Here is a 12,631-nt window from a genome sequence, read left to right on the forward strand (position 1 = left end):
AGAGGGTTTTACTAAAAAAAAAAAAAAGAGGACACGCGTAAATGGACAGCTTTTGTTCGCTCTGTCCGGGTGGAGGAAAGCTACGCGTTAAACAGATTTACCAAATGAACACTCCCACTGTCATCTGTGTTTTATTTGTTTAGACGCCTGCTGGGATGCTTTTGTGCATCTCGTCTTATTGCCAGAGTTGTCATATCGTGCTCTGCTTCAAGACTAAATTTGGTTTGGAGCAGAGTCCTGCTTTTACCTACTCTTAAATAAAAATGACACTGGGTCAAAAATGGATAATCGCCATACAGTACTTGGTTAAATTTGGTCCAACTTTAAGGTCTTTTTTGGGAGTTTACCAGTGATGTGTGGTGAAGTTCATGTCTGATAAGGCAGTCAAATTCACGTATAAATTATCCATCTATCTACCTACCATGGTCATATGCCCCAAGAAGGGTGACCGGCGGCAAGACAAACGCCTACAATAACAAAGAAAATTAAAAAAGGGGAAAAAAAAATAGCAAAAAAAACACACACAAACGTTTTTGGACCATGGCCAACCCAAATGCCCAAAAACCCAAACACCTTGGTACCTAAGTTAGTCATGCTTTTGTCCCTCCAGATGAAACGGGACACCAGAAGGCGGCCATGTCACTCGGGTCAGGGTGACGCATCACACTCTTCTGTTCAACAGCAGGGCCCGACAGCTTTCATTGGTTTACCCCTGCCGCATCATATGGGTGCCCAGCCCATCCTTAAGAACGCGTCCACAATCCCACTATCCTTTCACAACACCTCTCCACTCATTCCTATCACCAACAAGAGCTCTAGCTTCCACTATATTTAGACCCATTTCCTGCAGTGCACTCATAACACCATCCATCCACGTCAAGGCGGCCTTCCTCTTGGTCTCCTTCTATTTACTTCTGCTCTGTAGATCCTCTTCAATATTCGCTCCTCATCCATCTCTACATGTGTCCAAACCAACCGAGGACTCTTATCCACACGCTTGCTCGGTTCCACTACCACTCCAGTTCTATCTCTCACAATTTCATTTCCCAATCTATCCAATCTTGTCACTCCTAACATACTTCTTAAACACTTCATCTCATAAACACTTAATTTTCTTCTCACATCTGTGTTGAGGCTCCAAGTCTCTGCACCATACAACACAGTCGGCACTATCACACTCTCATACAGTCCCCTCTTAACATCCATACTCTGGGAGGTCGGTGGTTCGCGCCCCGGCCGAGTCATTCCTAAGACTTAAAAAGTGGTCGGCGGCGCCCTCTGTTGGCTGCGGCTGCATCGGCTCGCTACAACGGGTCAGGTGCAATCGACATTTCGTTCTGTGTACATTGTTACACAGAATGACAATACAAGGACATTATTATTATTATTATTATTGTTGCTCATCACTCTCCTCGGAGCACCCAAAACCTTGTTTTTTTTTTATTCACTCTGTGCAATAGCTCGCACTCCATTACGCCTAATTAATTAATTAATTAACCTACAACTCTTTCATAATGTGTTTGGCAGAACAAGAAAGCAACTTATAAACTGTAGCATAGAAAAGAGAATTTTTTTTCTTACCCTAGTTTTATTTACCGTTGTTATTATTATTTAACAGGCAATTATGTGAGTGTGACTCTTTGGGATGGGCTTGGCACCCATATGATGCGGCAGGGGTAAACCAGTGAAAGCTGCCGGGCCCTGCTGTTGAACAAGAGTGTTGTGTCACCCTGACCCGAGTGACATGGCTGCTTTCTGGTGTCCCGTTTCATCTGGAGGAACGAAAGCATGACCAACTTGGGTGCCGAGGTGCCTAACTTGTTTGGGCAATTGGGTTGGCCATGGTCCAAAATTGTTTTTGCTATTTATTTCCCTTTTATTTTCTTTGTTATTGTATGTGTGTGTCTTGCTGTCGGTCACCCCTCTTGAGGTATATGACCAAGGTAGATCGATAGACTCTTTGTGCGATAGTTGAGACAGTCTAATGTAACCATCATCCTCAATTGCTCCGGGCTAAATTCACTCTAGTGCATCCAGAGTTATTGGGGTCATAGATTTAGTCATCTGTGTGTGTTCGGCAGGAATTTTTGCCAGTCAGGTGGTGGTGCCCGCCCACGTGAGCGCAGTGCTGGGGAAGAACTTGACGCTGGAGTGCCGAGTGGACGTGGCCACCAACCTTACCCTCACGCAGAGCTCCTGGGAGCGCCGTTTGCCTTCCGGCTCGGTCACGGTGGCCGTCTACAACCCGCGCTACGGCACATTCATCTCCCCGGACTTCCTCCATCGCTTGTCTTTCCGTTCCCCTTCATCCCACGATGCCACCATCGTACTGGAAAACGTGGGATTCGTCGACATGGGCATGTACACGTGTAAAGCGGCCACTTTCCCACTTGGGATCACGCAGGCATCCACTACTGTCAGTGTGCTAGGTAAGTACATGGTTTTTATTTTTCATTTGAATCACAGTAGACCCCCGGTATATGAAATGGATCAATTTCGAGGTGGGGATCTCAAAATTAAATAGCCTTAAAGCGGGGGATGGAAACTCGAGGTAATTATGTGTTTTGAACCCCTGGTACCAGATAAACGCCTTAAAATAACTAAATAGCATTGGTAATCACTAAGTATGTGAATTATACAAGTCTATATGATTAAAAAGCATTAAGCTTTCAACTCGGCCCGCATATATGGAGTCCAAGTCAGAGAAGGCTGACCCTGATGCCTCCTGCAGTTCTAACCACCTGTGCCAGTTATTTCCTCTCCTGTGCCAAGCAGCTGCCATACCACCCAGTCACATAAAGCCTAAGGATGCTCTAGATTGTTGAAGTTGAGTAGCAGGTAATGGGAGAGACCAGCCCGTTTAAGTTTCCTCAGGAGTAAAATTATTTCCTGAGTCTTCTTCCTTTGGCGGGAAGTGTTGGTGGACCAGTGGAAGTCTGAACCTAAAGTTCTCCACACGCTCCACCACTTCTCCGTCAAGGAGGAAGGCCTGATCAGTCTTTCTGGACCTCCTAAAGTCCACAATGACCTCCATGGTCTTAGTCTTCAGCACTTGGTTGTTTGCTGAGCTACTAATTGAGCTGGTGAATTGGGTCTCATTGTTGCCTGGGATGAGATCCACCACTGTAGTGTCGTCCGAATTTTACGATTGTATAAGTGAGACCGTCGTAAGGCAACGATGCCGTTTCCTGGGGGTCTAATGTACTAGAAGGAAATGTTTTCATTCCCCTTCATCTCTTCTCTGAATTCGAAGTGGAGCCCAAGGTGTACGTATCCGCCGGCTCGACGGCGCTGATCGACGGCAGCAACGAGACGGTGGTGGCAACCTGCATCGCCGAACGGGCCCGTCCCCCCGCCGAGGTGTCCTGGGAATCGAACCTGTTCGGCCAGTCGGAAGTGCAGCTGTTCGACGACGTGAACGGGACCACCACCACGCAAGTGCGCTACCTCTGGCAGCCCACCAGTCACATGCAGGGACACGACCTGGCCTGCGTGGTCCGCCACCCGGCTCTGTTGAATGACTTCCGGGTTCCCTACCGGCTCAATGTGCAGTGTACGTGCTCTTGTTTCAATGACGTTTTATTTCCCCTAATGAGGCGAGATGTGTTTTTGAGCCTCTCATTTAGGGATGCGACCAACAGCTATGGATAGTTAGTATTTTTCAAAAATGTAGCAAGAAGTTTATTTGATTATATGTGGCAAACTATAATAAACACAAGACAAATCAATAATGTAAATAAACATACTCTGAAAAATTAATCAATAAACCGTAAATTCCGGACTATAGAGCGCACCTGATTATAAGCCACACCTACCACATTTTAAGAGGAAAACCCGATTTTGTACATACACAAGCCGCACCTGTATATAAGCCGCATGCGCCCACATTTAAACATGTAACGCAAACACAAAATTAACCCAAACCCGACTTCAAGTCCCGCGATTGAAACTAAATATCCTTCATTAAAGTCCACAGTCCAAAAATCACAGCCGGCAAATGAACGGAAAATGATACCGGTACTTAAGGTTTGATGCAGACCTGCAGAGTCCGGGTCCCGTTGAAAGAAATCCAAGGAAAAAAGTGTATATTTCCAAAGGTAAGGGTGGGAAAAATATATCAGATGAACACATTTACTCACGCAACTCCTTTTTCTTTAACCAACTTTTTATCCCCTCTTCTTTCCTTGTCTGTCCCTCACCTTTAGCGGTCCCCACTTAAACTCGGCACCCCGCGTTTGTTCCGCCCCTCATTTTTCGTTCATCCGTGCAAAACATATCAGAATAAGTGTCTAAAATAAATACAAATAAATACATTACAAAAATATACAGTTGCAAATACATATTATACATGGGTTACACATATTTACAAAGAAAGACGGTACACCGAGAGAGTTTTCAAAGCTTTAATAATAATAATATAGCTTTGACAGGGCAGTTAATGGTAGCAACACTCGATCGCTGCTAGAGGCCGTTAGAAAAATGACATAAATTGGCCGCATCACTGAATAATGAATGAAAACTTTTATTTCGAACATGAAAATAAAAACAGGACAAAAACAATAAGTCAACAACAAATTAATGTCACATAACATGTTCGAAAAGGGGTAGTCAGAAGCAGATGCTTAAAGCAGATTAATAAGCCGCAGGGTTGAAAGTTAGGGGAAAAAAGTAGCAACTTGAAGTCCGGAATTTACGGTAAATCTAAATCCAATTAGGCACTGTGCTCGGTCAATAGTGACATAAATCCATAAATAAACATCTGTCCATTTTTTCAAGGACAGGTAAATAATCAATTAAAATCAATAAAACATTATTGCTACAAAGCAGGAGGCTCATTAGCAGCTGTAGAACCGTAAATAACAAACAAATATGATGTCCATTTCTTGATTTCAAGAATTCATGATTTCCAACAGTTTTAACAACTGACGTTTGCTCTGTGCCTTTTAATTACATGCGTTCGTCAGGCACAATCTGGCAATGCTCAAACTCTTTTATATCAAAATCATGAAAACTGGATCTACTTAAACGTTATATGAATCTTAACAAAGCAAGTCAGACTCTGGTGTAACTGTCCAAGGTGCTTTCTAAATGTTAGTGCGTCACCAAACTACCGCCATGATATGAAAAGTCTTTCTAGAAAACTTTCAATTTGTCTTGTATTGGTCGTATCCAGTCTGACAAGTTTTAGAGGTTTTGGTACGTGTAGTTGATGTTGACACCGCCATTTCTGAATATTCGTTACTACTCCAGACACACTATTGGCTATTGCGCAAATGAGACTTTCAGCAAAATGTATATTTATGGAGAGAGGCCTCAGTCTGTTGGAAAAAAACATGTGAGGCAACAATAGTCGACAGTGACTTTCTTTCCAACGTGATCTTTAAATGTTCATGTGTCACCGAGCTACTGCCATGATACGTAAGGTCTTCTTTCAAACTTTGAAAGTAGTGTTTTTTATATTCAACATATTCAGGATAAAACGTTTGTGAGATGTAGAAGTGTTTGTACGCACACTTGTCATTTCTCTGTTACTGCTCAAGACAGAGACGCTATTGCGCACAAGCCATGGTAGAGATCTTCTTGTAGACTCCTGTTCTGTTGGAAAAACGTGTCTCGCAGCAATAGTTGACAATAGAATGCATTTCATTTTTGTCGACTAATCGTTGTAGCAGTACTCTCATCAACCCTGTCTCTTTTCAATAGTTGCTCCCGATATCTCCGTGGTGGGATACGATGGAGATTGGTACGTGGGGCGGGAAAATGTCCAAATGATGTGCAAAGCCAATGCGAACCCACCAGCTCATCACTTCAGATGGATCCGGTGCGTATTAACCCATTCACCTCTCTACTTGCTGAAACCAAGGCGATCCAGTTAGAGGTGTATAAAAAAAAAATGGCTTTTTCAAAATTTGTCCTTTTTCAGTTGATGCAGTAATAGAGGGGGAACTGATGGCACTTGAACAGGAACTTGATTGTAATGTTCTTGAAAAGTAGCACTGATGCAAAAGGGTTTACCATATTTATTAGAAAGTTAGTTTAAAGTCACATGGATCACTCTGTCTCGGGCAACATGCATGCAACCGTCAGCATCTTCTAGTGTTTACTCTGAGCTTGTAAGCTTTACAAACAAACCCAACCAAAATTGTGTACTCTGTGCACTCTGAAGAGCGTCTGAGCTTCCCTCGACTTGTCATTTACCCTTAAAGGTGATCCCAAATTCTTAAACATGCAAAATGTGAGGAAATAATACCCGTTTTTTGCATAAAATCAATACGTATTCCATTGGTGTGTTCCAATTATTTTGCCAAAAATGCGTTTTGAAGACTGCATTTCTGGTCTTGGTCATCCTGAGCTGTGACATCATCGGAGAAACACCAGCACCCTAGCAAGCCACTCGCCATATTGTATTGCTCTTGTTAATTAGACGAAGCAGTTACGCGTGTTTTAAGGAATGTTTTCGTAGTTTTGTGGAGAAAGCCTAGATAGATAGATAGATACTTTATTCATCCCCGCTGGGAAATTCACATTTCCAGCAGCATCCCTGAGCTGAGAACAATACAATAATAAAGCAAAGAGAATACAATATACAAATACCCAATGTGACGTGCCAATGCCCACTGTAGCGCGTTGTATTGAATATCTAAATAGTGCTACACAGAATACATATTGCAATAAAATTCGGTAATATGCAATGTAGGGGGTGTGGTTTAATGTGGGCTTTTACTCTGCCGGGTAGAGTTAAAGAGCCTCATGGCTTGGCCTAGGAGTTCTGTCGTAGGTGGATGCAGTAATGGTATAACAAAGGGCGACCAAAAACCACAAAGTGAGCAGCCAAGCTAACCGACAATGAAATGTCAACGGCTACAGCAATGAATACGAAGCTGGTGTTCTGAAATTCCTTCCTACCCATCGAGACGTCCTACCATTGCCCAGTTCTCATGTAATCATTGTGATTGTCAGTGTTGCTGTTTTTATTTGATTCGAAAGAAACCAAAACTGCTGTCAAGTCGGCCTAGGGTCGGACATCTTGACAGGACACTTCAATGGAACACCGGCTAGCTCCTAGTTTAGCGTGGCTGCCAAGGGCTTTCCTGTTTTATTTGCTCCCGGTTGGAGCTCATTGGCTGCCCACCGTGTGTTGTTAGTGCTGGTATTGCCATGTCCCTTGGTTTATTTCTGACTGGTGTTCTGCTTAAACGCTGTTGAGATGCCTACCATAGCAATTTTGTTTATAATCAAGCTCACTAGCAACACTGAAACTCAGAATTCTTGCTAACAGAACTTATGCTGTTGATATAAATTGACGATTAGCATGCGTGCCTAAATACACTGCAGTCTACAAAAACTATACTAAAAATCCGTCACAGAAAAACACAAAGGGCTTAAAAACTTTGTCAGGAAAACAATATTTTGAAGAGGTCAAATGAAGAAAAAAGTGAGTCAAATTAGAATAAACAGACACAAAAATCGGATCTCCTCGCTTTCAACTGAATATCATTGCTTTCACATATGATAGGTAGAGGACGAAAAGGAACTCATTTCCCAGCAAATAGCTTTCAGCATTGTGCCCATGCACACTGGGCATTGGTATGACGTCTCAATGGGTAAGAAGAAATTTCAGAACACTGGAAAAAAACGATGCCAACAGCGACACAGGCAACGAAAAGCCACAATCGCCTACCTCCTAGCAGAAATGCGCAATATGCAATCGCTGTTCACTACAACCGCTGTCTCTTTTGGAGCTGGCCTCACATGTTGTGTTAATGGGACTCGCCATTTTGAAAGTGTTCCCTCAATGACGTCACAGCTCTACAGGAAACGAGCTACATGGGTCAACATTTCTCGAGTCCCCTGATGCATGGAATATTTTGCAACATATTTACGTAATTGTGGGGAGGAACACTAAACATTCTTTACCTAAATGATGGTCAAGTCGTTTTTATTTGTATAGCCCTTAATCACAAAAGGTTCAAAGGGGGGTGTACAGACCACAATTACCCTATCCCCTGATCGGAAACCCACATTAGGTTAAGGAAAAGCGGGCTACACAACTTCCATGATGACCAGGTTGTAATGGATGTTGCAAGGTCATCAATAGTCAATACACAAACATCATCATGAAAAACAAGTAATAACAGAATGTCCAGTTAACAGCTTCCTGCCCCAAAATATTGACCAGTGGAGCAGGTTCGAGATCAGGGGTCTTTAACATTGTGCCCTTTAGGACAGCCGAGAATCCCACTGACCTGTTATGAAATTAGTTCACCAGTACTAGGTTATTGTGATTTTCTAGTAAATTAATTTTGTTTTGTGGTTTACTTTGTGTACTTAACCTCACTTCCAATAACTAACCTGCCGATAACATGGTAACATATTGATAAAACTAGTTATTTCTCTAAAGCATATCTAACTAGTAACAAAAAGTAGCTCTCAGCTTGAAAAGGTTGGAGACCCCTGTTCTAGATGCAAGTGCCGGTACAGTGGCTCAAAAATGCAAGCACTGTGCAACAACCAGACTCATCCATCTCCCTCAAGGACAAGAAGACGAGTCTGAGGTCAATGTCACTCAGAAGTGTGAGGTCTAGATAAAAACGTGTCCAATGTGGTTGCAGATTGAATCTCAGAGGACAAAGCATTCCACAGTATCCGGGCCCGAATGCTCTCGAACCTGTGTATTTCTTCTTGGCTCTTGGAATCACTAGTAGACCAGCGTTTTCAGAGCGAAGGCTTCAAGCAGGAACGTAGAGGGAAATTGAATCATTATTTTCCATGCAAAATTTGATATAATGCCAGCAGAACCTTAAAATCACATCTTTAAGTGTCAGGGAGCCAGTGCAGGTCAGTTAAAATTGGGGTCATGTGATCATACGTTCTAGACATCGAGGGACTGGAAAATACTACATTACGGTAACTGAGACAGGAGGTAACGAACGCATGAATTATAATCAGACTAGGACGGCATAAGAAAACAGAAAAAAAAATCAGATTAGGGTCAGATGTGACCAATGTTCCCTCTAAGCTGCGTGTGTGCGCAATTGCGCACTGCCCAGAGCTTTTCTGCGCACAAGAAAATCTAGCCAGCTCACAAAAATCGGGGCTCGAAATTGCTAATTAAGAAGCCAATTAAGTCAGTTACAGTGCATGAAGGTAAAAATACACGGGTTCCCCGGATTTTGTGTTCTAAATGCGGTATTTGGAAGTTGAGGTCGAAGTGGATTGAAGTTGAGTAAAGTCAGTAGTTTTTCGAGAACCGGCTTCTTCGGCTCGGCTCACTAAAAAGAACCTGCTCTTTCGGGTCCCACAGCTCTTCAGGTTGTTTTTGCTTCTTTAATTCCAACATGACCAAATATTATGTAAAATTATGCAAACAAATGACTTAAGGAAGGGGGGATAGAGCAAAAAAGAAAAAAAATACCAAAATGAAAAAGTAGTGAAAAGTTGAGAAAAAAAGAAACAAAGGAGAGAAAAAGAGGGAAAAAAGAGCAGGAAAAAATCAGAAAAAGACAGAAAAAAATAAAAGAAATAAAGGGAAAAGGAATTAGAGAACAAAAAAGCAAGAAAAATGTAACAGCTAGGGAAAAATAAACGCAATGACATTTTTTTAAAGGAATTTGAAAAAAAAAACTGGTAAAAAGAAGAAACGGTTTGTGTTGCATTCAAATAATTTCCAATTATATCAAGTCAATCTTGTTGCCAACATTGTACTTCCACTAAAAAAAATGTAATTACAGTTCTGTATCGTGCAACCGACTCAATAACCCCCAAAAAATGTTAGTATAATGCGACAAAAGATAACAGGGAAAAAAAAAATGGAAATCTTGTGAAAGAATTGTAAAAACAAATGACGTTTGTAGGACGAACAACCTTTGCAATAGTACACGAGTCAATTCATTCAAAAGTGAAAAACAATTTTGCATTGCTGGAAACTGCAAAATGTCAAGTTTTGGACATCTTTGATAATGATTTAGTTGCCACACTTTGTATTGCCGTTGCTCACTGTTGTTTCAAGGGTTGCTCACCGACTTTGTGTGAATGCTCAGACCCGTGTAAGATTAGAGGGAACATTGCATGTAACACCTAAATTCTGTTTGTTGTCCTTTTAAATGTCCCTTTCGTTTGTCTCAGGCTGGACGGCGACATGCCAGAAGGCGTGGAAGTCCTGAACAACACGCTGCTTTTCCTGCGCCCGCTCCAAAAGAACGACTCCGGCGTTTACAGGTGCGAAGTGGCCAATGAAATCAACCTCCGCAGTCGGGACCTTCGCATCCTCATACAAGGTGAGCGCGCCGGAACACGGCCGGCTCGGATTCATTGTCGAGCGAGTTGGCATTTGTCCTTTGGGTTGAAATGTGAGACCGCTGTGCATTGTGTGCCAGCTGCTGGCAGCTTCCCAGGGCAGTCACATTCACCAGCGTGGATGGGCACCCGCAATACTTGACCTTTTAATTTCTCACTAGTGCTAAACACTGATACTCCAGATGCTCATCTGGCGGTAAAAACCTCTTCCGGCTGCCTTTGTTGCATTTTCTCCCTACACGTTCAATGCCATTGACTGTTATAAACGTCGTAGGTTTCACTGCTGGTGAATGAATAAATGCATGGCCTTGTTTCGTGTCCCCACTTTTTTGTGTTTATTGTTTATCAAAACTTTAGTGTATACATCTCTTTCTGAATTGTGGCCTTTATTTTACGTTATACAGTAGACCCCAGGACATGAATCTGTTCTGAGCTGGATCTCATTATCTCATCTCATTAGCTTCACCGCTTATCCTCAGTAGGGTCGCGGGGGTGCTGAAGCCCATCCCAGCATTCATCGGGCAGTGGAAAGGGGACACCCTGAACTGGTTGCCAGCCAATCGCAGGGCACACGGGGACAGACAACTCATTCGCTCATTCACACCTAGGGACAATTTGGACCGGCCAATTCGCCTGAAATGCATAATGCATGTTTTTGGAATGTGGGAGGAAACCAGAGTGCCCGGAGGAAACCCACGCAAGCACGGGGAGAACATACAAACTCTGCACAGGAAGTCTGGAGCTGGATTTGAACCCACGCAGGAGGTTCCCATGACTTGAACTGTGCCGCACATGAGCTAACCACTGCGCCGTCGTGAGCTGGATATCATGGATTAAAATAAAAACAGATTTCAAAGTTTGACTTGCAAGAAATGTTATGCCCTTAAAATTTTTGGTTGCTTAAATCACTTTGAGGTTTCCCTTAAAAAATTAAAAGTAAAATATTTTCTCTACCAAGTGTTGACGATGCCCAGGGTTGGGTAGGGTTACTTTAACTTGATTACTTTCAATGACTTTTGGATTACTCCAATACCAAATATGCTAAAAAAAGACAAAAGAAAGTAAATATGAATAAAATGACTAAATTTTGTGCAGGCTCGGGGAGTAACGGAACACATGGAACGGCAAAAACGATGTCGGCAAGCTGTTTGGATTTATTTTCATTTTGTTTCTGTCGCATTTGATGTTAGTTTTGCCGGAGATCGAAGAGATCAAAGCCAGGAGAGAAAACTTAACACGTGTTGTGAGTCATCATTTTATTCATATTTAATTTATTTTGTCTTCTATTAGCATATTTGGTATTGGAGTAATCCAAAAGTAATTGAAAGTAATCAAGTTAATGTAACCCTACCCAACCCTGACTATGCCCAACTTCAAAGAGCCCATTTTCCACCGCACTTATCTGCTTTCATCCTACTTTCACCATAGCTGTTCGGGCTGCGGACACAGGAGACAGTTAGTGTAGCATGAAAATGGTGAAAGTAAGAAAAGGCCTGTTTCAAGTACAGTCCAGAGGCCAAACTAAAACCCTCCTAAAGAATGGTTTATTCAAGTGCGTCCAAGAAATACACATTCTTGCACGCGCAACATATGGAGCTTTCCAGAGGTTGCAATGATGACACAAACAAGAAGATGGTTTCAGCGATTTAAAAAGTTCCAGATTTTGTACAGCACCCTAATAGTCCTTATTTATTGGTGCTGTCCTTACTCCTGAGCAAGTTTAGGTAATTGATTGCCTTCTTCATATTATAATTACAAGCTTTATTTCCACGCTTATCATGTTTTTGATTCTCTCTTTAGCAAAACCGCAACTCTGGGGACCCATAGTTAATACCGCATTGTATCGCACTAACTTGCAAGGTTTGACTTGAAACACAAGTTTCTGAAATGAGAAAAGAAAAGGCATTGTGGGAAGGAGTTCAGTGTATAGCCTATCAATATCTTCATGATGCCGTTACCCAAACCAATAACAGAGCAGCATCTCATGACGTCGACCAATTGCAGACCGGCATTTCAGAAAGGCGATTCAGCCATGCCCACGAAGACGTTTATATTTTGTTATTGATGGTGCCAAAAAGCCACAACTGTTTTTATTTATAACAAGAAAATCTCCTAAGATGGGGACGCCTTAACCAAGGGGTCGACAGTATTTTGTCTGTGTTGCGAGATGTTAGGGCAGTGGCTTCAACTTATCAGTTTACACAGTAAATATTGGCTCATTGAATCCGAATTGAACCAGAAAAGTATTTCAAAATGTAAACTTTGAGCACTTGGCCAACATGAGCTCAGTGCCCAAACAGCGCTGTCGACCCACAAAACGCTTCACAAAATTCGT

At 42.4% G+C, this 12,631-nt stretch overlaps 1 protein-coding gene across 3 annotated transcripts in view; it reads left to right on the top strand.

The window, feature by feature from the left end:
• nectin3b (nectin cell adhesion molecule 3b) overlaps nt 1-12,631 on the top strand; it is a 56,903-nt gene that overhangs the window by 16,835 nt on the left and 27,437 nt on the right. For all 3 annotated transcript variants that reach the window (XR_015847292.1, XM_088321096.1, XM_088321095.1), the window contains exons 2-5: nt 2,082-2,429; nt 3,254-3,553; nt 5,704-5,821; nt 10,126-10,277. Coding sequence is in view for 2 of the 3 variants with exons in the window: in XM_088321096.1 (XP_088177222.1) it covers nt 2,082-2,429; nt 3,254-3,553; nt 5,704-5,821; nt 10,126-10,277 (918 nt within the window). In the remaining variant the exon portion in view is untranslated. The remainder of the gene's footprint in view (nt 1-2,081; nt 2,430-3,253; nt 3,554-5,703; nt 5,822-10,125; nt 10,278-12,631) is intronic.

The sequence above is a fragment of the Urocampus carinirostris genome, chromosome 17 (assembly GCF_059441175.1).
Source record: "Urocampus carinirostris isolate Australia breed hairy pipefish chromosome 17, RoL_Ucar_1.0, whole genome shotgun sequence".
NCBI lineage: Eukaryota > Metazoa > Chordata > Actinopteri > Syngnathiformes > Syngnathidae > Urocampus > Urocampus carinirostris.